Source organism: Lepidochelys olivacea (genome assembly GCF_965140295.1).
Source record: "Lepidochelys olivacea isolate rLepOli2 genome assembly, chromosome: 2".
Taxonomy (NCBI): domain Eukaryota; kingdom Metazoa; phylum Chordata; order Testudines; family Cheloniidae; genus Lepidochelys; species Lepidochelys olivacea.
Window position 1 is genome coordinate 236056926 of NC_140412.1, and position 27790 is coordinate 236084715.

At 42.3% G+C, this 27790-nt stretch overlaps 1 protein-coding gene across 3 annotated transcripts in view; it reads right to left on the reverse strand.

Moving 5' to 3' along the window:
- The window catches only part of ARHGAP21 (Rho GTPase activating protein 21), a 195561-nt gene extending 168134 nt beyond the window's left edge, over window positions 1-27427 (reverse strand). The window contains exons 1-2 of one of the 3 annotated variants that reach the window (XM_084621857.1): window positions 27272-27427; window positions 26325-26600 (exon numbers count right to left, since the gene is read on the reverse strand). In XM_084621857.1, coding sequence (XP_084477983.1) covers window positions 26325-26399 — 75 coding nt within the window. In that variant the 5' untranslated portion in view covers window positions 26400-26600; window positions 27272-27427. Of the gene's footprint in view, window positions 1-26324; window positions 26882-27271 lie in introns of those variants that run through there. The other 2 variants (XM_084621856.1, XM_084621858.1) reach the window with 2 other exon arrangements.
- Between the last annotated feature and the right edge of the window lie 363 nt (window positions 27428-27790).

Sequence of the window (27790 nt, forward strand, 5' to 3'; positions counted from 1 at the left end):
AACTGCCTGCTAGTCTTTCTGCTCTTTTGTACATAGCTTTCACCTTTGATTTTATAAAGAAAGTGATGTTCTACAGAGGATCAGATATTCGGTGAATGGGGGAGGGGAGAAAAGGAGGAAGAGAGGATGCTTTCCCGAAAAAAGTTTCAAACTCTGCTTCAGATATATATAGTTCAAGAAAATTAGCATTTAAAGTACCTCCATTTTACAATGCTTTGCTGTTGTGTTGTTGAGGTATTATAAAAAAAAACAATTATAAAGAAACCTTTTATGTACTACACATGGCATAATTAGAGAAATTAATAATCAGTGTACATACCTATGAAAAAAAACATTTTACAATAAAAAGGCTGGAAATATAGAGAAGAGACATTTTACAAAGTGGCTACACTTCAGAGGGGTTTTTGGAACAAACTGACAAATTAAACAGTCATAAGTCACCAGGACCAGATAGTGTTCACCCAAGAGCTGTCAAGGAACTCAAATAAGAAACTGCAGAACTACTAACTGCAATATGTAAACTATCACTTAAATTCACCTTCTGTACTATATGACTGGAGGATAGCTAATGTGATGCCAATTTTTTTAAAAAGCTCCAGAGGTGATCTTGGCAATTACAGGGCGATAAGCCTAAACTTCAGTACCAGGCCAATCGGTTGAAATGATAGTAAAGAACAGAATTATCAGAGACACAGATGAAAACGATTTGTTGGGGAAAGAGTCAACATGGCTTTTGTTAAGGAAAATCATACCTCACCAACCTACAAGAATTCTCTGAGGGCGTTAACAAAAATGTGGACAAGAGCGATCTAGTTAATATATAGTGTACATGGACTTTCCAAAAACCTTTGACTAGGTCCCTCAAAGTCTCTTAAGCAAACTAAGCAACTATGTGATAAGAGGGAAGATCCTCTTATGGATCAGTAACTGGTTAAAAGATAGGAAACAAAGGGTTAGTTTTCAGAACGGAGAGGGGTAAATAGTGGTGTCCCTCAGAGGTCTGTACTGTGACCAGTACTGTTCAACATCATCAAATTATCTGGAAAAGGGGATAAACTGAAAGGCAGCAAAGTTGGCAGATAATACAAAACCAGTCAAGACAGTTAAATCCAAAGCAGACTGGGAAGAGGTACAAAGGGAACTCACAAAACTGGGTGACTGGGCAACAAAATGGCAGATGAAATTCAATGTTGATAAACAGAGAGTAATGCACACTGGAAAACATAATCCCAATCCCAACTATACATACACAATGCTGGAATTAGTATTCTTTCAAAATCTAGATTATACTTTTGTCTTTAATTTTACCTTGATTTTTAGTTACTGTGTATTTTTTCACACAAATTTTACACACAAATGCTAAATTAGCCGTTACCACTCAAGAAAGAGATCTTGGAGTCATTGTGGATAGTTTTCTGAAAACATCCATTCTATGTGCAGCGGCAGTCAAAAGAGATAACTGAACATTAGGAACCATTAGGGAAGGGATCAATAGTAAGACAGTAAATATCTTAATGCCACTAAATACATCCATGCGATTTCCACACCTTGAATACTGCATGCAGACCTGGTCACCCAATCTCAAAAAAAATGTATTAAAATTGGAAAAGGTACACGAGAATGACAACAAAAACAATGAAGGGTATGGAACAGCTTCCATCTGAGGAAAGATTTAAGAGACTGGGACTATTCATCTTGAAAAACAGATGGCTAAGGGGGGATATGATAGAGGTATATAAAATTATGACTTCTGTAGAGAAAAAGTGTTATTTACCCCTAGCACAAGAACCAGGGGTCACCTGATGAAGTTAACAGGCAGCAGGTTTAAAAACAAACAAAAGGAAGTACTTCTTCACTCAACACAGTCAACCTGTGGAACTCATTGCCAGTGGATGTTATGGAGGCCAAAAGTATAAGTGGATTCAAAAAAGAATTTGATAAGTTCATGAAGGATAGGTCCACCAGTGACCATTAGCCAAGATGGTCAGGGATGCAACCCCATGCTTTGGGTGTCATTAGCCTCTGACTGGCCAGATGTTTGAACTCAGGATACTGGAATAGATGGCCAATTGGTCTGACCAAGTATGAGCGCAATACTGGTCACTGGGCACAAAACTGGCTTTATATCAACAAAAGCAGAGCGTGCGTAAGGTCATTATTGTGAGTTACGTACATTTTATTCTAGTAGCAAATGTAATGCTGACAAACTGTCTTGGGGCAGTTTCCCCTAAGGAATAAAGTCCAGATCCAAGAGCCCATTTAAGACAACAGAAAACCTGTTGAAGTCAATGGGAGCCTTTGGGTCAAGGGACCTAGTTTCAGTATATTAATTTACAAAAAAGAGCCTAGATTTTATACAATTTTTCAAAGGACTTTAGAAAGAAATTCAAAATATTCATCCAATATTGAGAGTCATGTAATGTTAAAGATGGTCCCTCCCTGGTCGCAATTAAAAGATATACACTTATTCACATAGGCCATCTTGGAATAGAATATTTCTACATATTTATGTTCTCAGCAATGTCTGAAAGCTTCCATACTAAAGTCATTCCACTACAACAGGAGCCAAGAATTTTGAGCATCATAGACTGCAGCTGTTTTAATACATAAAGAGATTTAATGTAGCTGAATGTCAAAGTACAAATAGTGCAATAGTACCATACAGTCCCTCCAACAATATGATAGTGGTATGGAAAAAATACACAGTAACTAAAAATCAAGGTAAAATTAAAGACAAAAGTATAATCTAGATTTTGAAAGAATACTAATTCCAGTTAAGATCTTCTTTTAAAAGAATAGTGCAGTATACAAGGATGCAGACATCTCTTTCAATTAATTCTAAAATGGAAAGAATTTGCTCTGTTTAAGCAGAGCATTTGTGGCATTAAATGTAAGAGGGCAGGGCCTAGGTTGCTGCTCAGTGACACTGCAGTCTTCTCAAGTAGAGATCTGTGATAGCAGGGGGAAAGAAATAAGGTATAAATGGATATACAGCACTTAGTCAAGCATGGCCACACTACTGACGGTGGTGCATGGCTATGTAACTTTCTGCCACATCACAAAAGGAAATCCAAGCTCTCAGGTGTCCCACGTTTCTCAGTACATTCCGCATTGCAGTGGATTCATGTTCTGATGTTCCACTACCCCACCAACTAAAGGGATGTTCTGAAGACAAGGAGCAACTACCTGGCAACCGTGAAAGAAAGAATAGACCGTCCTCCAGGAGCTCTAGGGAGCCTCTGCTCCTCTCTCCCCTGCAATTAGCATTGAGAACCCCTCTGAGGGAAGGAGCCATGCTGTTCAGGAGCCGATGGCTGTTTCTCGGCCCTGAGATGCTGTGCTCTAACACAGGTTGTAGGGTATTCTCACCCCTCTCCCCTCCGCGCACACACAAACCACCACTACCAGAAGGAAGTGGAAAAGAGGAGTAGGAGGCCTACCCCTAAGAAGCAGAAACTGAAGGACTTCTGGGCCCCAAGTGGGTCAAATGGGTAGAGGGCAGCAGCAGTAAGGGAGCCCTGGTAAAGTAGGGACAAGCTAAATTAGTTAAAGAGGGAGAAGGCAGCAGCATTAATGAAAAGGAGGTCAACCTTGGGCTGGGATAGACCTCACTCCTCCCAAGCCCCCATTCTTAGTCCCCACACAAGATACTCAGACCGGGCACCTTATCCCCACTCCCAAGCAATCTGATCTCTCCCTCTGTCAGTAACAGACTGCAAAAATGGTTGTGGGACATAGTGACCCAATTTTTTTTTTTAAGTTAAAAACCCATCAATTATTGCACCACACAGAAGAACACCACAAATGTTCCACATTTCTGAGATTTTTACACCGACAGCTCATACCACCCACTGGCAGGTTTTAAGGCTGACAGATATGGACAGAGTTCAGTTTCCAACATTCACGTTCCCAGTTGAGAGGTGCCAAGAAGGCCGCAGATACAACACTGTCCACCATGGGAACATTTTATATTGGTCAAGGAGCCCTCTGACAGACAATCCAACTGGTATTTGATAGCTCCCAACGGGAGCTATGGTCACACTCTCCAAGTCCAGGAGATGGAGGAAAAGACTGATATGCCTAGAGGGGTCCTGGAGGACGGGAGTGTTTAAAAAAAAAAAAAAAAACACAACACCACCACACACACACACACACACAATAAACCCACATCAGATAACAAAGGGTCTGAAAATACTGGCAGCTAGATCATGAGAGGCTTTAAAATATCAAATGTTAAAGTGAGCCCACAATAATTTATCAGGACTTATCTTAAAATTTGTAATAGAGGAAATGTAGAAATACACTACTCTATCAGTAGCAGAGGAATGAGAAATGTATTCTAAGCAATACAATCTGCCTAGCGGGAATTATTTGTTTCTATTGTATACACCTTGTGTCATCTTACTCTGCCTCTCCTCCACTGCCCTACAAAACTTAGTATTATTGTCCTCATCAAGTCATGTGTCATTCAGAGCAGTGACTGTGTCTTTATGTTCCTGTGTGGCACCTAATATTTTTGGATACTGGTTTTTAAAAAATGGCCAAACAAGAGTAGTGTAAAGTATCAGTTCTTAACATTTTTGAATCCACCACCTGCATAAGACAGCAAAAAATCACTTTGCAACCCCCACAGTTATTTGAGTAATGGGATTATTTATGGGCATTTTGAGAGTTGCAGACCCAAGTAGTAGCAGGGGCAGGTTTCCCTCCCACCTTGGGGTCCCAGAACTCAGGCTCCAGAGCAAGCCCAAATGTCTGAGACAGCTGACACAGGCCAATCACAGGTGTTTAACTGCAGTATACATATACCCTTAAAGTGCTGCTTCCCTTTGTGATGAATCGGGGTTCTGTCTGTACCACTTCTGAACTTTGCATGATTTTATGAAATTGTATCATGAAATTACATTGTCACGGAAAGCCTATGTGTACATGGATCCCCCATGAGGAAGAAAGGTGGTGTCATGTGTCTGCCAGGCCAGAGACAATGGTGAATGATCAGCACTCAAAGATAGTCTGGTCAAAATAACACCCCCTTGGACAATTGGTTCGCTCTACCTGGGAGAAGACACTTACTCTTGGCTGAAGAGAGGTAGGCTTGGGAGTAATGAAAGAAGACCAAAAGACAGACCAAGAGAAGCAGGTGACCCCAGCAGCAGCCGAAAAGGGATGGGGGGGGTGTCACTGAGGGAACTGTGGAAAAAAGACATTTTGAACCACATTAAGATGGGGATGGCTGCTGCAAGGACAGGGGTAGGTAAGCAGGCAGAGGACGATGCCTGCCTGCCTGACAGGACCGATCCCCCGCAAAAGAACTCCCAAGGGAGGGTGAGGTAGTGAGGGATAGTGTGTTTAGGATGTTTTATTGTTTTTGCGGGATCTGTACTTTACCTGTTAAGTAAAGAGCATAACATTAGATTGAACAAGGTGTGTGTGGGTGTTGACTTCTTCACAACTGCTGCGTGGCCCTGAGGGAGTTAAACTACATCCAGAAGTTTCACACTTTTTAGGGAGAGGTGCGTGTTTAAGTACAGGGGAGTCTGAAGGGTCAGCGTTGCGGCCAGAGGGGCTAGGTGGCTGGACAGCAAGTTCCACCACTCAGAAGGGGGGGGAGGGAGTGCCAGAGAGAAGGTCTGTGCCATGAGTGTGCCTAGGGACCCCCAAAAATTGGGACAGTGGCAGAACTCCAGTCAGGCTCCAAAAGCTTAACACACCCCAGGAGATCCAGAGCAAAGAGGCTTGGATTCCTCTCACAAGTGGGTGGCCAAGACAGGATGCTCATTAGGATCTGCGACGCTCTTCCCCTGGAGTTCAGTCCTCTGGTATGGTAGTGTGGGCTGGGCTGGGCTGGAGTAGAGGTACTAGAATAGAAGCAGAGGAGCTGCTCCAGAACAACTGTGAGAAGGACTCAGAAGCAGCAGCAGGATGAGCTGCTCTCACTAGGTCTTGATGTCTAGTGATTGTGTTGCCCTTATCAAGTGTGCTACCCAACAGCTGCAACCTTTGTAAAACTTGAAAATGAGGATAAGAGCATTAAGCAGTGGAAGGATATATAGTTTTTGATAAGTATGCATCTCCCAAGAGGGGCCAGGAAATTTAAATTTAGAATTCCCACACTGTAACTACACCTTAACTCCAAAAAAAAAAATTACATTGCTAGTATTCTGCAGCTATCAGTGATTATACATATTTAACACACATTTATGAGGCTCTCACCGCAACAGTATCAGTGCACACTTTACATGTCTTAAGTTGGGTCATTAATATTTCCAAATACAAGGAGCAGAACACTGTGGCTTACAACTTTAAGACAGAAGAAAGGATTAGGATAATCAGCTAAGCATCCAGAATTCTGTAACCCACAGTCAATAATCTGGATGAAAATGGCTCTTGTAACTCTACATGTGGCTAAATTCATGATTAAACATAATCAGAAGAATGCTCTGCCTACAGCTCCTGCAAACTTCACCTTTAGGAAGGGTTAGTGCCAATGTTTTAGATGAACCACAGCTCTCAGAGAAGGTCAAAAGCAACAGAACAAATTGTCGATGATTTGGCATCAATGCTTTTTGGCCTTTGAAGAAAGTGAACAGCACCATAGTTTTCACCCAAAAGATTATGAGCAGCCAGTGCAGAGATAACAAAACAGATCTGACATGCTCTGGACAGCGCTCATTTCACTCTGAAGAAGAGTGTATGTGGAGCTTTTGAAGGGATTTCATAGAGTTTCCCCTACATCCATTGTTCTCAACCTATTTACCATTGTGGGACGCATATGTGGCTCTCTCTGTGTTAACATAGGACGTAGCCACACAATATATACACTACCTGTATGGCCCCAAGGATGTCACATGGGCCACAGATGTGTGCCGATTGGGCCACGAGTTGAGAACCACTGCCCTAGGCAGAGCTTACAATAGTCAAACTCAGATGTAATGAAGGCACTGATGGCCGAAAGGAAGTCTCCATCTGAAAACAATAGGTACCGCACATTGAAGAAAATGCGCTATGCATGTAATGATTAATAAATGCCAGTATTTCTTGCACCATACTGAGATTTAGATATACAAGCTATGTAACTAGTGAATTCAAGACTTAAAATCCACCTTTGTGGTCAGAGATAATTCAAAAGCAGTCAAGCAGACTTTCAGAATCTATGAACGCATTTAGGATGAGAAAAAACTTAAGAGTCGCCTAAAGGGTTATTTTTCTAGAGAAATCACAAGTGCCAGAAAAGAGGATCTGAGAATTAGAGTGCCTCTCCACAACTAAACATGAACATTGCTACTGGGATAGTATCACACTTAGCAATTCAGTAGCATATGCAGGGTGGATAAAAATCAATGATTTTAAAAAATAACCCAACCCCCAGCCCCCCCCAAAAATGGATTTTTTTTAAAAAGGTTTTTTGAGGGAAACAAATACCTATCTAAAGATAGTTTCAATTAAGATACATTATAGCTCAAAGATAACTCATCATGGAATAGGGATTATAAATTCTAATTCTATAGTATGAGACAATATATTCATGTAATGTTTACGAAAACTTTTGTAAACGAGTTCCAATAGTTCATAGATTAGGGACCCAATATTATGGGGTTCCAGGGGCTTCCGTATAGATTATTTAGGTTAATCTTTCTATCTATCCAATGGGACTCAGTATCTTCCAGACTTCAGAGTAACAGCCGTGTTAGTCTGTATTCGCAAAAAGAAAAGGAGTACTTGTGGCACCTGAGAGACTAACCAAGCTCAAATAAATTGGTTAGTCTCTAAGGTGCCACAAGTACTCCTTTTCTTTTATCTTCCAGACTGAGTACTATCAGAGATACTTAGTTTTTCAGTACTCAAACTGTGGATTTGTGTCTTCATAGATAACAAAAATGTTTTTAAATAAAATAATAGAGGTGAGAAATAACAGACCTCAAACCTATTGTCCCTCTGCAAATTTGTATACACAGAGTCAACCCCTTACCTCTGTATCAAAATGCAGTTTCAAAAAGTTCAATGAATAAAAGATTGTTGGGGGTGAAATAGATCTGGACAAGGAGAAGTCTGGAGATACAAAAGTGAAAATTGTTTGAGCAGCATATTCCAGAAGTCTTCAGCCCTTTCTGAGCATAGCCTTCATTGATTCGAGATCTACCACACCATTCTCTCACTAGAAGGGAAAACCATAAAAGAGACCCAGTTTGGGAATATTTTAATGAAGTTCCTCTACCTGTGGGTAAGACACGCATGCATGCAAAATGCAAACAGTGCAACAAAGAAATGCAAGGCCTGATTGCCCAAATGAAACATCATCAGGAGAAGTGTTCCTTCTCAGGAGGAAGCTGCGTTGAAGAGGATGAAAGGAATGTGTCTGAATATGCAGGATCTTCAGGCTGGTAAACTTTTGCAAGAAGTATGAAATAAAAAAGGACTGCCTGTCTTCCACCTGGACTATTCTTGAATTCTCATGTTTGAGCAAAAAAAAATATAGTTGTTACTCTAGGGTACTGTCATTTGAGATGCAGTTGTGATAAAAAATAGCTGAAATAAGCAGATTTTCCTTTTACACAGTTTCACCTTTAAAATAGTACTCTCAGTGAATTCTAGGAGTAATACTAAATGAGCAGTATGGTAATAATAATTAAACAACTGCATTGACTTATTTTGTTTAGGAGAATCCATCCTCAACATACAGGATTCTGAAGACTATCCACCTTCAAAGATCACCATCATTTTCTATAGTTTCAGAGATATCTGCCAGTGATAGTGTTTCAGTCACATCATGTATGTCACATAGCCACAGTATATCACCTGTAGCAAAATAAATACATTTTTTAGAAAATTCCCCATCATCCAGAAACAACCATAGATAAGTTTGTGATAAGAACCAGCAGATTACAAAAAGCGGTAATTGATGAAAAAACTGCCAGGTTTGTTTATGCAAACTCTCTTCTCCGTATGATTGAGAATCCACATTTCATTAACATGGTTCAGTCATTAAGACCAGGATACAGCACACCCAACAGAGCAGATGTTGCAGGCAAATTGCTGGATAAAGTGTATGAAAGAGAAATTGAGCAGTGCGTAAAGGTCTAGAGGGTGAAATTGTTAACATGAGTCTTGATGAGTGGATCAATGTCCACAACAATCCTGCTGTATGTGCTTATGTGACAACGGGGAGGGGGCGCGTGCGGCGGACGGGAAGTCTTCCTTACAGAAACAATTGATACATCAGGAAATGCACACACATCAGAATACTTACAAGAAGTAGCAGTAAATGCTAACAAACTGAAAAAAAAAATGTCTAGTACGCAGCTTGGTCACAGACAAAGTGGCAAATGTATCCAAGATGAGAAGAAATTTAGAAGAGAGTCCCAAGCTAATAGCATACGACTGCAGTGCTCATTTGATGCTCCTCCTAGCCAAAGACTTCAGTGTTCCAGAAATAAAGGCTAATGCTATTGAAACTGCAAAATACTTTCATAACAACCACTTTGCAGCAGCTGCTCTGAAAAAAGTGGGAGGAACCAAGCTAACTCTCCCACAAGACGTGCGCTGGAACTCAGTAGTGGACTGTTTTGAGCACGACATCGAGAACTGGCCTAATCTGATGTCAGTTTGTGAACAAAATTGTGAAAAAATAGATGGCACGGTCACAGCTAAAGTTCTCAACACTGGGCATAAGAGAAATGCTGAACACATGCTGAGTACCCTGAAGCCCATTTCTGAAGCCTTGAACAAAATGCAGGGAAACAGCTGTTTTATTGCTGACGCTGTTGAAATTTTGAAGGAACTGAGTGAGATCTTAAAAAGAGAAATATGCAATGACAGAGTTAAATTACAAGCATTAAAACAAAAAATGAATGGGATACTATCTGTAGCTCATTTTCTTGCAAAATATACTCAATACTTGGTACTGGGGTCAAACCTTAACGGCTGAAGAGGAAGAGTTGTCTATGACATGGACATCCAGCAATCATCCCTCCATAATGCCAACTATAATAAACTTCAGAGCTAAGGGTGAACCATTCAAGAAATATATGTTTGCTGATGAGGTTTTAAAGAAAGTCACACCAGTGAACTGGTGGAAGTCACTTAAGCACTTGGATTCAGAGACTGTTGAAGTGATGATCTCACTTTTAACAGCAGTAGCTTCTTCTGCCAGTGTAGAAAGAATATTTTCTTCCTTTGGACTAATTCATTCCAAATTGAGAAATCATTTGGGACCTGAAAAAGCAGGAAAACTTGTTTTCCTTTTCCATATTATGAACAGGAAAATGAAAGTGAAGATGACTGAGTTAGCTGCAGAAGCCAATATTTTACGTTTCTCATGTTGACCTGGCTGACAGTCTATTTAATTTTTGTTGTTTTTAAAATATTTCATTTCAAAATAATATTAAACAAAAACAAACCTTTAAAAACCTTAAACCTTTTGACTTTAAAAAACTTGAATGTTTAAATTCAAAAAGTCATATGCTTGTTTTGTTAAAAAATTATATGTTTGCTGTTGAAGAAAAAAATCCAGAATACATAATGTTGTTTTAATTAAATAAAACAATTGAAATGTCTGTCTGGTGATGTTCTCCTCCTAATACAGCATGGCAAGAAAATCCTCCAAATATTAATGATTAACCTGTTGAATTGGAGATAGTTCACCTCCCAATGACTTCATAAATATCTACTTCAATTACCTTTGGTAAATGAAATAACCAGTCATTTCCTGATATAGCTGTAAAACTAATCTGAAAAGTTTTCAAAATAAATCCCTTTAAAAATGTATAGTGTGTAACTTCTAAAAATGAAACCTACATCTATCTCTGAGTTGTGAAGAATATGTATTAAGGTCATAACCAATAAGAATGGACTTGTATGTCGAAATCCATGATTAAATCAAGTCTTCTGACTAGTGATTTAAATCAAATCCTCCCTGAGCATATGTCTCGCTTTCAATTAAAAACACTGCCACTGAAGGTTTAACAGGCCTCCATTTTAATAAAATAAATTACATCAATTTGGTAGGAGAAAGAAGTGTTTACAATTAATGTAGAGTTGTCCTGGAATTAAATCAGCTATATTCAATGACAACATCTATGCATTTTCTTATCAGCATTTGTTCTGCTCATTGTTTGCTCTGCATATTGCTCAGTAAATATTTTGAACAAAAGTTCTCTGAAGCAAGGAACTACTTACAAGACAAGGAGAATATAGTTTTCCCAATCCTAACAATTAAATATAGCTAAGTTTAAGCACACTACAAACACTAATTAAAATAAAGTGTTGTTGCAAAGGCAAGAGTTTAACTAAGGAATTATTGAAGCACACTTTAACAAAAAAAGTTTTCATTCACCAGGTGTATTCTAAGAGCCAGCCACCTAAAAGGCCACTGGCCTCAGCTACTAAATAGTTAAAACAATGAAAGTATACATTACTCTGGGAAAGTTTAAAAATCAAGAAGAATTAGGGGAAAAAAATACAAAATGCTAGGAGTATCAGACCTTCTGGAATCCAGAAACCAAAGCATTCAGCATTGCTCCTGATTCCCCAGTTACTATTTCTATTCCTGTAACAGTGACTACATGATGCTTGTTCAGACATCACATTGGAAAAAGGACAGTGACAGACAACAATGGTAACGTATGTTACCTGCCCAGACTAATCATAGTATATTATAAACAAACAATCTCATGGGAACGTTTTGTGAGGAAAATCTTAATGGCCACTAAAGTCCTTACCTGCTCTCCCAAACAGACGGTTCTTTTCCATTTGACTGTCCATTAATCCAATATCCATCATTCAACCGAAAATGAAGTTCATTCACACAACAACATTTTCAAAAAGGCAAAATGACTACATATTATGAATCATGACAACTGCAGAAAATGGAGTTGCTTGTTGACTAAGGCCATGTCAACACTACAAAGTTAAGTCAACTTAGTTACATTGATGATCATCCTCTGCTGTAATTAAACCTCCTTTTGCACATCCACACAACTCTCCTTGTGATGGCGGAGCACATCCACAGTTAGCAATCTTGCATTGACAGAATTGTGATTGGTGGTGAACCCCTGGAAAAGGAGCATTTCCCACCTCTCCCAGACAGCCAATCTTGATGTGGAGATTGAACATAGGACCAATTGTGCCAGCATATCCTTTGGAAAGTTGCTCCATCATGTCTTTATCAACAGAGATCTGCAGATGGAAATTAAGAACCTGGTCTACAATGCAGTCATTACCCCCACTCTTCTTTATGGTGTGAGACATGGAGGACATACTAAAGCCATCTTAAGCATCTGAAGTGGTATCAACAGCGCTGCCTTAGGAAGATTCTCCAGATCAGATAGGAAGACCATCGCACCAAAACCAATGTTTTCTCTGCAGCTAACATCACCAGTTTTGAGGCAAAGATTATGAAACATCAACTTTGTTGGGTGGTCATCGTGCACAGATGGCAGATATTCGTCTTCCGAAGCAAGTCACCATGGGTAAGTTGAGAAAAGAGAAGGGGACCTGTAAGGGACAGAGGAAACACTACAAGGACACAGTGAAAGTAACTCTTAAGAAGGGAGACCCCATGAACTGGAAGAGCTGGCTGGTAATAGACTGCAATGGCATCCCATCATACATCAAGACTCAGCCAATTTTGAAGAGAATCGCCTTGTTCAAGAGACTGAGAAGCGGTAGAGGAAGGAAGGAAAGGGTACAGCATCCTGTTCTTTCCAAGCAAGCACCTGTCACATGTAGAAAAACCTGTAGAGCACAAATTGGACTCCTCAGCCATCTTAAGTCTCAGCAAGGACCTTTCCCCCAGCAGACAGCCTCATATCAAGGGATAGCCAATGACAACATCGACAGAGAAAGCAGTGCACCATGGGTACCTATCCCATTGTGCAACTCACCACCATCTGCCATTGGGTGTTCTGGGAAGGGTTCCCAGTGTCTCATGGGGGCAGGCTCATTGCCCCATAATGCAGTTCTCTGTCCCATCATTCCATGGGGTTCCAATTACATTTCATGCTGCTTTTCAACAGCCCCTGTAAACTGCACACCCACCACCTCTATCTCAAAGCATGCATCCTGCACTGCTCTCTAGGCTTGTGACAAGCGTTATGAATACAACGTGGCTGATCCTGTAGTATTTCATGAGCTACAAATTAAATGACACTGTGGTGTCTGCCCTGCTGTGCACCATGGAAAGAAACAATTCAAGATTGCTTTTGGCATTCACGGAGCAGCTGCTTTGTCGGTTCTGGGCACAAGAAACAAGCACTGAGTGGTGGGATTGCATCGTTATGCAGGTATGGGAAGACAAGGAGTGACTGCAAACCTTTGGATGTGTAAAAGCCACCTTCTTAGAACGGTATGTGGAGCTCGCCCCAGTACTGTGGCACAAAGACCACTAGAATGAGAACTTCCCTAACAGTGGAGAAGAAAGTGGCGATTGCTCCTGGAAGCTGGCAACTCCAGACTGTTCCCGTTCAGTGGCAAATCAGTTTGGAGTCGGGAAGTCCACTGTTGGGGTTGTAGTGAGGCAAGTGTACAGGGCCATTAATCACCTCCTGCTATGAAGGACTGCCACTTTGGGAAATGTGTGAGAAATAGTAGATGGCTTTGCAGCAATGGGATTCCCGAACTGCAGCGGAGCAATAGATGACACACACATCCCCATTTTGGCCCCAGAGTACCTTGCAGAGGAGTACATCAACAGAAAGGGCTACTTGTTTATAGTATTGCAAGCTCTGGTAGATCACTGGGGTCATTTCACTGACATCAATGTGCAGTGGTCACGGAAGGTGCAGGACGCATGCATCTTCAAGAACATGGACCTGGAAAGCTGCAAGCAGGGACTCATTCCAGACCGAAGATTCCAATCAGGGATGCGGAGATGCCAATAGTGATCCTTGGAGGCCCCGTTTCCCTTTGCCCCTGTGGATCATGAAGCCTTACACCAGAAACCTTGACAGCAGCAAGGAGTGCTTCAACAACAGGCTCAGCAGGTGCAGAATGACTTTGGCCAATTAAAGGGTCATGGACCCTGCCTTTTTGGCAGGTTAGAACTCAATGAGGAAAATATCCTGATAGTCATAGCATCCTGCTGTGCTGTGCATAACATTTGTGAAGCTGGGGGATTTTTTCAAGGGTGGATAAGCTGGCTGCTGATTTTGAGCAGCCAGATACCAGAGCTGGCATAGAGCTCAATGGGGGGCTATCAGTGAGGTTTTGAAGGAGCAGTTTGACAATAGCCCCAGTAACATGTCTGTAGGTAATGCATTTACCTAGGTATTGTTTTCTTGCAGCGTAGTATGAACCCTGTAATGATTGGGGGGGTGGAGGAGGAGGTTTGTTTTGTAATGAAAATGCTCTGATTGCCCCTGTATATGAATTTCAGCAGCAATCACCATTTGTAGGAGACCCATAAAGATTCCTTAGCTTTCTATAAGTACATTTTTATTCAAACAGAGATACAAACATAACTACATTTTGAAAGGGACATGAAAATGAAGAACACATTTCCAAATGAGGCTCTCACAGTTGGGTATATGCCCAGCTTTCACTGTGATACATGTCCCTCAGAGTGAAGTGCATGGAGTACTGAGATGGCCCAGGAACATGCAAGGAACGTGGGGTGGATGGGAAGTGTGGAGAGGGCATGGAAGGCAGTTCTGCATGAGCTGCAGGGGGAGGCAAGCAAAGATGTGTTCCATCTGCAGTTCAGTCAGGAACCTCAAGATGTCTGTCTGGTCCTGAAGCAGCTGTATCCTGCCCATTTCCTCTCCTGGCTATCCATATGCAGTTTCTCCTTGATAGCCTCTCTGCTTACAATTAGAAGATTGCAGCACCTCCTGGAATAGGTCTTCCTTTAATCCTCCTGTTTCTTCTCCTTATCTGACAGAGGCGCTCAGTCTGTGTGCAGGAGGAGACCATTAAGGGCGCATCTGCAGAAGCTAAACAATAGACACAAACACTATTGAGCGTGCACGCACAGCCTTGATTCAAACAAGTTATAAAAACACCACTTTCTCACTTCCCCTTGGCAGGCACACAGCATGGTGCAAGCCCCAGCCACGGTGAGTTCAGCCCAGGGAGAGAGGGGGAAGATAAAACTAAGGGTGGAGGGGTTTCAGAGAGGTATCACTGCAAGCGCCTAGGGCCATTATTCTGAATAATGGCACCGTTTTCCACAAGTAAGGGTGATAGCAGCTGATCTCTCGCTCCTGTGGATAACCAAGGATGCAAGGGTGCAGTTCCTGCTTGTGCATGGCTGCAGACTGGGTCCATATGCTGCTCACTGTGTGCTTCTTTGGTACCTGCAGAAATAACTGCCAACTGGGGTGAAAAGTTTCCTACAGCAGGGGAAGACACAAGGCTGCTCTCCCGAGAGTAGCTCCAGGAAATTTTCCTAGAGATTTCTATGGAGAACTCCCAGGGCATCCACAAACTTTTCCACAGGGCCTCTTCTGCCCAGCTGCTTAGGGGAATGAGAAGCAGATACAAACAGTGCCTGCATTGGTTATTTAAATCCTTCTTCTACCCATAGATTTACCTCATGTCTCCCTGCAGCACCAAAGCTCAATGACTACTTACCGGAGCTCCCCTCTTCTGCATCAGGCGTGCCACAGCATAAAACTGGCTGGACCTTTCAGGACTTAAGTAGAGTTCCTGGCTTGCCATGCCACCGCACATCCGTGTCGCCTGTCCCCCATCCTTCAACTCCACATCCACCACGGTGTCCTCAGAATTCACTCCACCAGCCACTGTCTCCAGCCCTACTGAGGTAGCCACGGGCTCTTGGTGGTGAAGATGAGGTCACTGCCGAGGATGGCGTGCAGCTCCTTGTAGAAGCAGCATCTCTTTGGCAACACACCAGACTGATGATTGGCCTCCCTTGCCTTCTGGTACAACTGCCTCAACTCCTTGATCTTGGCATGGCACTGCCCTTTCTCCTCCATGTCACGAGCAATCAGTTCTTGCAGCTGGAGCAGAGTTGAGACTGCACAGCCTCCTCTCCCCACAGACCCATCAGATCCAACAACTCCGGTGTACTCCAGGCAAGAGTGCATATGCCGGGGGAGCCAGCATAATTAGCTAGACAGATGCAATGTGAGCTCTCCACAATGAGCAAACTGGAAGAGGAATTTCAAAAATTCCCAGGGCTTTAAAGGGGGAGGGGCGCATGCCTGTGTATCTGGCTGTAGGGCAGTAGAGCTCAAACTGGTGACCAGAGTGGTCATGATGGACACCTCCTGGAGGCCACTTAGGGAGACATAAGCTACTCAGTGACAACGCCAACACTGCATCACCATAAACACCATGCCTCTTGTTGGAGGTGGTTTTACTATGTCAGAATAGCAGGTGAGTTAAATTGGTGGGAGGGGCATTGCAGTTGTATACCTCCACAGTTAAGTTGACATAAGGCAGTTTATGTCAGCCTAATGTGTAGCGTAGACAAGGCCTAATTCACTTAACTATGCTGTATAGTGGGATACAAGTTCATATTCTGTATAGTATATACTTTGAGCTTTTAATCACAATATAACCGACAAAAAAAACTGAGTGCTATGGATTTTAAAAAAAAAATAATAATAATGAACGACACCACCTACAAGTCAGTTACTATGGCTCACTACTTCACCAGTTGACCTGTATCATACATCCTCTCCCTTCAGCAGCCTCTGAAAGACCACCGGAACAAGTGAAAACACCCAGTAAATGCCCAACCCTATTCAGAGGAGATCAGTAAGGCAAAGTCTTGAATACGTGGAACAGAGTGAAAGGCTAGTAAATTTGGCATAAAAATTTACCAATCCAGGCACAAAGTTTACTTATCTGCCCTCTACCATGGTGAATGATGATGAAACAACAAAAACAAACAGCTGCAAGAGTAAGCAAGCGGAATTTTGCAAGACTCAGTTGAGTGATGAAAAGCTTGTGTGGCTGCACAATGGAAATACTTGTCACTGGAATCATAATAGGTCCCTATTTATCAGGAAAGGGATTAAAGGGAGATGGAATGAACAGTAACCACAGGTAAAGAGAAAGGAAGTAATGTGACAAGACTGCTTTTCACCAGAAGATCACTATCAAAAGGTGAACTCCTCCAAATGAGCCTTAACCAGTGCTAAAAGATAAGGGTAAAAGCAAGTGGAGCTACTGACTGAGTGGTGAACATCTCCAAATCTGATCTTCCCTTCTTCACCCAAAATTCTGAAAAGATTTTACACCTTTTTTTGTTTGTGTGCAAAGGGGAAATCCTTGGTGGCCACAGTGTTGCACCCCCTTTAGGTATATAATGAACTCTAGCCCTTTAAATCATAAAAAGATGAAGAAACAGCCAGGTTCAAATCAGGTCAACCTACATTGGACTACAAGTTGAATTAAGGAACAGTGTTTAAACATTGTTTCAGACAAACTTATTTAAGGTGCTAATTAAATTACCAACATAGCCATGTCTTAGCGTCCCAATACAAAGTTAAAACACAGTGCCCCCACAAGGTAAATGGTGCTTAACTACATGAAAGCCTTGAACACCAGCAGCATTGCTACAGATGGGTCTAAGCTATGCTTAGACCCATCTACCATGCAAGAGAACTACATTTCAACAAGGTGTAGGTTTCCATGTACTAATGCAAATGAATTATTATTGTAGATGGACTAACAGTTTGGCCGAACAGCATGGGTGTGTAAAAGCCTCATTAGAAATAATTTCAAAATATTTAGCCTAAGCCTTTATCTAAGCTATCAGATTATTTTTAAAAACCATGTTCTAAGAAGGTTTGAACCCATCCATGCTGATCATGCTGACCCATCCAAACCAAATCAGAAGCCAGTTTAGCTGCAACAATGTATTACTGTGAATTTAAACATTATTCTTCAATTCAGTTCCCAGATCTGCGTAGGTGGCACCAAAAAGGAATAAAGGTTCCAATAGGAAAAAAGGTTCTGCCACGTTGCCAAATGTTGATCCTCATAAGAGGAAATAATTTCTCTACATGTATTTGACTATGTTCCTTTAAACAGGGAAAATTTCGAAGTTAATTTTTTAATATACACACACCCACTATTTACTCTTTCTTCAGTAAGTCTCATGGACTGTTTAAGCTATTTGGATATACACAACTTCTATGCCCCAACTATTCCCAAGCAGCCCTCCCAAGGAGACTACCTATTTTTATTTTTTAAAAAGACTGCCTATTCTCTCACATCCTTCCCGGATTCTTAATATAAAAAAAATCAGCACCCACTTTTTATTTCATCTGAATAAGGTTTCATGGAAATATTAAAGATTTAAATACAACCAGCAGTCAAGAAACAGGAAAGTGTGCATCCCTCAAAAAAAACCACCAACCAAAATTTTGATGGTTTGATTTGAGAAACCCAGCAACCAGAGAAAGGGCAACATGAAAGACACATGACTACAAACCAAAATGAACTAAGATACACTTAGGGCTGTTCTTTATTCCCATAGATGGACATACTTTAAGAAAAATAGGTTTCTCTTGTATTCACCATGTTTATTATATAATAAACTAGCCCAGATCCTCCGCTGTGGCCAAGAAGCAATCTGCACAACGCTGGGTGTGTGAAGAGACTACAAGGGTGGCTTAAATTACTTCTGCACTCCTCCAGTCATACGGTTCTCTTCAGGGACCTTGGGTTAGCCCCCAAGGTAAAAGTTACTAATTACTCGGCTCTCATTTACACTGGCTGCCAATGGCCCTTCTGACAAGCTGGAATTACGGAACCCCAAACACTCTCACTTATCCCCACAACCCGACTAAACCAACATCTCCTCCATCCAAGGAAATCCTTGCACTGCAGGAGTGGTACAAACTACCCAAAAAAGCACCACACCATTGTCTTTAGAGGACTTCGCTAGATTTTTTTAAAAAAAAGACAATCATTTAAAAAAACCCTCACAATTCAACAAAATAAGAATATTTATGTTCAGTCTATTAAAGTGTGAATGAATATATACAAGTTTTTCTTCCAGTATCACTGGGTCATATTACCATTTCAGTCAATGACTACAAAGTGAGGAAAGTACAAATGCAAGATTAATTTAGAAGCAGAGTCAAGGCTCTCCTTTCATTTCATTTGGACAGATTGCAACTGTTTAACAGAAACCAATTAAGAGTTTCCCTCTGATTGGATTTAATGAGTTCTACTCGGTTTTTAAGAGTAAGATCTCACAGATATCAAAAAAATGAGAAAGATTAGAACATACAGTCCACCCCCAGATGCTAGTGCAGGATTATTCCCTACAGTACATTTTCTAGTGCTTTGTGCAAACCATACAGTATCCCCCCCAACACATTATGCAAATGATGTATATATAAAAGCAAATAGACTATCCATAATTAGTACCGGCCTCAGAGGAGACACCTCATTCACCCTCAGTGAAGCAGTAGCAGCTGGCAAAAGGGAATAAAGAAATTGGAAACAAAAATAGGTCCACTACCTATCCTCCCAAGGGTGTAAACTCATGACTGCAAGCAAGATTCAAAACCTAAACAGCTGTTCGTATTTTTCAGAATTAAAGAAGGGCACTGACATTGAAATGCATGTCTAGCACAAAGTATTTACTAACAGCGTGATCCATAACCGAGCTCCCCAAACTACAATGCCTATTCAGTCTAGTGACAGCCCACAATGCTTTGGGTAATGTAGTTTGTATAAGAGAGCTCACAGTACACAAGCTGTTATAACTAAAGACAGACAATGTAAGGCAAAAACAGAGTTTGCTTTCAGCTGAAAGCAATTCATTTATATCCCACTGACTAACCCAGAAAGAAGCAGTGGCACTATTTGTACAGTTCCTCTACCAAAAACTAAGGAACTGAAGAAGGAAGCTTTGACAGAGGGGACATGGATCTAAAAGGAAAGCTTAGCAATGTACTCAAAACATAGATGCAGCACTGCTACTAAGAAAACATAGAAGCAACTTTCTAAACATCTTACTTTTGGAGAGAGCATTAATGTTGCATCTTACAATGCAAAAATAAAACTAATAGTTTTCTGACCTTAAGAACAAAGATGAAGTCACAATGCAAAGCATATTTCATTGACCTAATGGCTAATGTAACCAAAGTGCACCCCCTCTCTGGGAAAAAGAGTGTATTTTGATGTGGTTTTATGGGTTTTGCACACATTTATTAAATATTTATATCAGCATGGAATTGGGAGCGAAGAAGGGATTCTCTGTTTAGACATATTCATGTACAAATGATACACTGGCTACGTTTATATTAAAAGCCAAGTCTTGTTTAATGCTTACTTTGCTGTAACACCCATTGGCCCAAAACAAGATCACAGCCCATTGTACTGGGTGCTGAACAACCTCACACGAAGACATAGGTCCATTTCCAAAGAGCATAAGTTTTAAGAAGTGACCTGTGAAAAGGGCATGGAGGACGGAAGTAAGTAAATATATATTATTTTGGTTTTTATAAACCGACAGACTAAGACAATTATCCCCATGGACCCTTCAATCTAGCCAAATAAATGAGGGCCACTACCTGTACAAGGTGAATAGCACACTGCCACCAAAGCAAGAACTAAGCTCAAAATATGGACTTAAAACCCCTGCATGGAAGTATACTGCATAGCTAGTAGCTCACATTAATAAGTCCTGCTATTGCTCTATTCAAAACAATGACAAGTTATTAACAGCTTAAATCCATTTTTATTCAAAAGTTTCCTAAAAAAAATTTTTACCGGTAATTCTATTTCTAGCCTATATAAAATAGACATAAAAACCTGTAGGGAAAAAAAGTCATTGAACAGTATCTATTAAACAAGCTTATATCTTTTCTGCCCCCTTCCAGCTCTTATCATTGGGGAAAAGAACCAGCAAAGGAGGAGAACTGGGTTGTGTTGTCCAAATGGTTAGAAAATACGTGGGGCAGCTTTTACTTTTTCAAAGCCATTTCTGTTACCATTAAACTACAAGAAGTGTCTAACCACTGAGGATGTTTTACACATTTTAAAGAGTATACCAAGTTCAAAAAAGCATAATCCTGAAATATATAAACCATTTCAGCAGAACAAGTTTTCCCTGTAATCACCTCAGTCATCTGTCAGAAAGAAAGGTAACTGGAACAAACAAAAAGTTATGGGGCAGAGATGGCAGTGAAATGTCATTTTAACATTAATTGGTAAATTTCAGATTAAATAATAGATTTACAGAAGTGAACATAAACCTATCCAGACTGGACCTCAAACTTTGTTTGCACCAAACCAGTTAAAAAAAACAGTAACTATTTAGACATCTCCTGCTGCAGTGTGTACAGGTGTATTATCTGTGCTCAGCACACATTAGAAAAAACAGACCAAGTTATTTTGCATTCAGAGAGGTTAGTGATCTTGCAGAATGGATCCTAAGTGCCTCCTACAAAAGTGCTAAGTACTCTGCTTGGCCCCTTGCATGGCGCAGGGTTCAAAATCCTTAAGGATAGCCATCAACTAGGCTTGGTGGAGGTGGGGATTGCCTAACCTGTTATCCATAGCTGTATTAGAAGGCTCTGCCTATACCTCATCTATATTAGCCCAAGATAGTACCAAAATAGAAATTCTTTAAATTTCCAAACAGGTAATGTTTTCTGCCATACAAAGAGAGTTCCAACTTCTACTCTATTTTCCCCCAGTGTAGGTCAAAAATAACTCCTTTGAAATCAGCGTCATTCTAGCATGACAGAGCAAAACTTGACCCAGCCATTTTGAAAGCTGGCCACCACCCTTTTTGGTAACTTTGGAATTTATATTATACATATTTATTCTCTGATTGAAACATGTGCACAACTCCATATCACCACAAATTACACACACTTACTGAAAGGAGTACTAATCCTAAGAGACAAAGTTCTGTCCATGCATTCATAAACTTGTTATGAATCTATTTAATGTTTTTTTTTTTTACACACCGGCTAACCTTTACAGTCCCAGATTCAACGATGTCCTGAAGAGGTGGTGCTTTCAAAGTAATAAGTTCAAAGAAAGTTTAAAGGGTTGACCACAAATACATCCATAAAGTTTTAAATATTATGGAAACACACAGTCCTTAGCTTACTAAATATATATATACAGTATTTTGTGACTTGACACTTTGATTGGCTGTCAATTTTACCACTGTACTTCAGACTTCACAGACAAAAACCCTCCAGATACCTAGCCCTATTCGAGCATTTATTTCCCACTTAGAAAACTTTCGAAGGTTTCCAAGACAGCTATTCCTAACAATTTAGCTGGTAGTTAAACTGAACAGAAACTTATCTTTGAGACCTCTTATCTTTAGATTTTAGTGCAAACATTTCTAAGAAACATTATAACTAAGCAGTGCATTACTTGCTCTATATCTCCAGCATATCAAATCTTTAGCTAGCATAAGGGGAAAGGTAGTGGACAGATATTTTTAAAAAGGCCTGTGATAATATCGTCTGGAGTTCAGAGCTCTGCTTAATAGCTTTTACTTAAGCAAGAATACTAATGGAATACAAGTTTGTTCTCCAATACGGAGCTTGTGGTGCATCAAAGAGCGTCTTTGCCTTTTACTTTCTATGCAGTAAACAAATTATAATCGGCACACACCTGTATTACATTTGATATAGAAGCAGTAAGGTTATTTAAAATAAACATGAAGCTTTTTAAGCTATGAAAGTGGTGGTGTGGATGCTTTCTTCTCAGAGGAAATCCAAGATGGTAACCCCAGTGTGGATTATAATACAGTAGAACCTCAGTATTACGAACATACTAGTCAAACACACTCCTCATTTGGAGCCAGAATTATACAGTGAGGCAGTAGAGAGAAAAAAAGCCACATACTGTATACTGTGTTAAATGTAAACTACTAAAAAGTAAAGGGAAAGTTTAAAAGAAAAGATTGGACAAGGTAAGGAAACTGTTTCTGTGTGTGTTTCACTTAAAAGAAGACAATTTAAAGCAGCATTTTTCTTCTGCCTAGTAAAGTTTCAAAGCTGTATTAAGTCAATGGTCAACTGTAAACTTTTGAAAGAACCATAACATTTTGTTCAGACTTACGAACATTTCAGAGTTACGAACAACCTCCATTCCGAAGGTGTTCATAACTCTGAAGTTTCTAGTGTACCATACCAGTTCCATTTTTAAACATGCTGTGTTCCCTTACATGCTCGGGGAAGGGGGGATGGAGAGGGCCTTAAAGTGAAGGATCAGTGGTGATAGAGAAAGCTCAGTGATCATTGCCCCAGTTTGAAATTCTGTTTCTACAATTTCAAGAAGAGTGGCGGGCTGCCCTTTCACTGAAATCGCTTCCCTTTTCTGCTAGCTCCCAGTACTGCTCTCCATACAAGCAGCTTCCTTAAATTCTGGCAGAAGTCTAAAAGCCCAAGTTTCTGATCTCTGCTCTCACAACAATCATTTCAGCAAGGGGAAGCAAAAGCAAAGAGGAAAAAGCCACCACACAATTAAAAACCAAGACAAGAAGAAAAACTGTTAAAGAACAGGAGAAAAATATGGATACTTAAAAAATTAAGAAATAATAGGAATTGTGCAGGGACATAGCAGAACAAGTGGAGCACCCAACTAACAACAAAGCAGGAGACTACTGATACAGTATGTACCTGCTGAAACAGCCAAGATGCGTGTCCTCATTCTCCCACTTGTGTGTGCATGGATACAGAGACACAACCCTTCTCATGGGATATTTCTTCTCTTGCCATAACAATCAAATCATATTACCTTGCTTACAGAGGGCGAGGCCAAAGACTTGAAAGCAAGACTTGACAGTCACACAGGGTTTGGAACTGTATTATTAACTAGCTAGGAATTATATTCTTGTAATTTTTATTGCAACTCAAACTCAACTCCTCTCCCTACAGTGAGCACAAGCTATGCTTCAGGACTTCACATCATGCCAACATCATCTGCATGTAAATCAATTTGCAGCCAACTATTAAATGTACATGTGTAATACTGAACTGTGAAGAAAAATTGCACATGGGTAATGGTGTCCCAAACTGACACAGTGTTTGTCACCATCTAGTCCACATAACTGTCATGTTGTCTTGTGTCAAGATGACCACACTATGAAAGAGACCCACTGTTAGCTGCAATCTATAATATTTCTGCAAACTTAAAATACCTTTTATTACAGACATTAAGAAAAGAAATTAATGAAATGCCTTAATATCCCAATGCAAATTATCAGTCTTGCAAATCAAACGGTAATTCACACTTTAAAGAGCTTAATTCCATTTATACCTAATAAATTCTGTACACAAACCTAATTCGACCAACCATATAAGGGAGGAGGTCCCAAACTAGAAACACTAATCGCTTTTGTGGCAGCCTTAGGTCAAAATTATATTTTGTAAAGTTAGAGCCTAGCAAAAAACTCCTACTTCTAGAATATCCAGCAGCATGTAAATGGCATTAACTTTTCAAGCTCTGACGGATCTGTTCAGCCATCACATATGCTATCCACAGTTGTACCACTGATGATTCGACTGCTGTAGTGGAGAATCTCAACTATAAATGCTTATTTTCAACAGATAATTTGCCTGTAAAATGTAGCTACTACAGACTATCATGTCTATAATCGAAGGATTAAAAATGTTTTCACATATAATTTAACCATAACAATTAGTTCATTTGGTAATAGTGTACATATTAAACAGTTACCAAGCGTCCTTAACATGATGGACTAACAACTCCAAAGGACTCATTATGGTTTTCCATGCTAATGATGGGTGGCTTATATGTAAACCTCAGCGCCAAAGATCCAATAGAGTCAGTATGAGCTGAATTACTAAGTAGTTTCATTTGTGCATTAAAAAAGTGTAGTTTCTTCTCTTCCCATAAAGTTAAGTGATGCATTTTCCAAGAATTCTCAAGCTTTCAGTTATGCAGATAATTCCATTGATGATTTAAAAAAAAAGTTAACAACGTCACCACCCAGCACAAGCATCACAGTTTATCCACTAAGGTTATAACTAACAAAACTAAAGTAAACATATTCTGAATTAAGACTAACACTTTGTCCCAACCTCTCAACCTGTTGTACTAAGATATCACAGGGGTCTCAACACTAGGATGATCTTACAATACCATGGGTGCTCCTGTTATATCAAGGCACTGGAGTGAGTCAAGGCCATCAGCAGACTAGAAACAGTTGTATTAAAAAATAAAATAAATAAATACATAAAATCCCACATCTTTACATTGCAACACTTCAGGTGACCTCAATGAAACAAAGCATTCTTGATATTGCTGAAATTCAAAAGTAAGGGTGGTTCTTCCTTAACATCAAGGACAGCCAGGGAAAAGAGGCTAGAATTTGTGCAGGCTGCAGTATAATAGATATACAGTATGTTGATTTTCTTATTGAACTCTGAATTAAGACAGTTCAACTGAAGCCATATACAAGAAGATCTGAATAAAGTCACTCTTGATGCCCAGTACTGATTAATTATGATGCACTGGTGGGCACTGAATGCTATAATACAGAGTTTCTGTGTTCGTCTGTATCCACAAAAAGAAAAGGAGGACTTGTGGCACCTTAGAGACTTAGTCTCTAAGGTGCCACAAGTCCTCCTTTTCTTTTTGCATAATACAGAGTGTAGAATGAAGGGTTTGAGGTGCGGGCCCTTCAAGCCAGGACTACCACTCTGAAAAGGCAGTGCTACCATAAGGCATTTAATACACAGTTTTTAAAACTAAATACATACAGGAACTCTCCACCAACAACCCTGGACGTATAAATACGCCCACACAGACATTTAAACCAGAGCTGAGGGCAGCAGGTTCGTGGGGCTTCAGGGACCAAGCTACCAGCATATCCAGGAGTTAAAGGCTATGCCTACAGACATTTCTCACTGGAAGGTGCTGGAGCTTGCCTGCAAAAGGAGGGGGGGGGGGGTCCGCACACCAAGAGCGCTCCAAAGAAGCCGGCAGGCCAGGCTGTCCCAGCCACTGATAGCCCGGAGGAGGGTGGGAGTAATGGGGGGCGGGCTCAGGCAGGCTAGGCTGCCCCTCACCCCGACAACACCCGAAACCTGGGGGAGAGGCCCGGCTGCCCCCACCCCAAGAGCGTGTGTTAGGGGCGGAAGGAGCCACTTAAACTTTGCGGCGATCCCCCCTAGAGGGGCGGCGGCGCCTCCCGCTGCCGGGGACCGCAGATCCTGGCTCCCAGCGTCCCATGCTGAGGCGGGCGGGCAGGAAGGAGAGAGGCAGGGAGGGGGCGGCCATTAAACCAGCTCCAGCTAAGCCATTCCCAGGGCTCAGCGCCAGCCGGCCTAGCGCGGCGCACCCAGCCTCCCCCCTCCGCCTGACGGGACCGCCCCCCTCCCCGCGCACCCCGCTTCTCCTACCTGGCGGCTGCTGCCTGCGGGCGCCTCGGTGCCTCCATCTGCCCCGGGCGGCCCCGCTGCCCATCGGGTCGCCATTATTTCATTCCCGGTTACAAAGGAGGAGCAAATCCTCTGGAGCCCTCATTGGAAAACACACGCTCGCCCGCCCAACGCCCCGCAGCAACCCGAGCCGGCCCCGCGCCGGGGACGTGGGGGAGGCTTCAGGGAGCTGCCATGGGGCAGGGCAGGGCGATCCCCCTGGACTTCAGCTGAACTCCCCGGCTTCCACCTTCATGGCTGGCGAGGGAGAGAGGGGAGATGTGTCAGTGCAGGGGTAAAGTCGCCGCTGCCGCCACCCGTCCCTTGTTAGGCTAATTGCACTGGCTCGTCATCTTCCTCTTCCTCCTCCTCCTCCGCCTCCTCTCCGGAGCCCCAGACACGGGGGGAGCGGGAAGCATCCACCGCCTCCGCTACACACAGTCGGCCGTGCCACTGGAGGGGGTGGGTACGTGACCCAGGGGTGTGGAAAGAAATCCCGCTGGCCACCGAGCCCCCCTCCCAGGCACGGCGGGGCAGGAGCCCGCCGGGGGCAGCGCCCTTGGCCGAGCCGAGGCAGGAAAGTCACCAACTTTGAGCAACTTCGGAGAGAAGGAAAAAGGTCTCGGCAAAGGCTGCTTCAGGGAGCTTTCCGGAGCCAGGGTGGGGTCGGGGGCCGCCAGGCCAGCTGCTGGCCGTCTGCAGAGTTGCAGGGTCCCCGCCACAACCCCTCCGCTGCCCCGAAGTGGGGGGGACCCCCCGCGTATTACAACGGGAGACGCCTAGCAAAGTCGGGGTTGTGATGGGGTGGCAGTTCGTATCAAACGCCCCCACGTTTTTCTGCATTAGCTGGAGCTATTCCTGATCACAGCCACGCGCCCAGACGCCTCCCACCCGGCCGCTCCTGCCCCGAGCTGCCCGCGCACACGCACCGTGCCTAGCAGGAGCCGGAGCCGCCTGAGCGACTCCCTCAGGGCAGACGGGTCTGTGCCGCCTGGCAAATGAAAGCCAGGCTCGCACTCAATGCCCCCATCGTGGTGCCTGGGGCAATCGCGCCGCTGGTGCCAGCTGCGCACAGATCGGCGCCAGCTGGGCGCTGCGTTCCCGGGCTGCCCGGGGCTGGGGGGAGGGTATTTTTCCAAGTTGGTTTATATTTTTAATAAGCGGTTTCTTGAAATTTACAACCGCTGCCTCGGGGACCGAGGGCTCCCCTGAGACCACCGACACATCCCCCTCCAGAGCGGCACGGCGTGCCCCCCACCCCCAACACAGCCGCGCTTGCCCGGTGCGGACAAGTCACAGAACACGGTGTGACCCCCACCCCACAACCCCAGCTCCTCATTGGGTAACGAGAGCGGGACCTGCCCCCAAACCCGCCACCCGCTGCTCGCAGCAGGGCTCCCGCACCCGGGCTGAAGCGGAAGGGGCCAGGCTCCTGCTCCCGCGCAAAA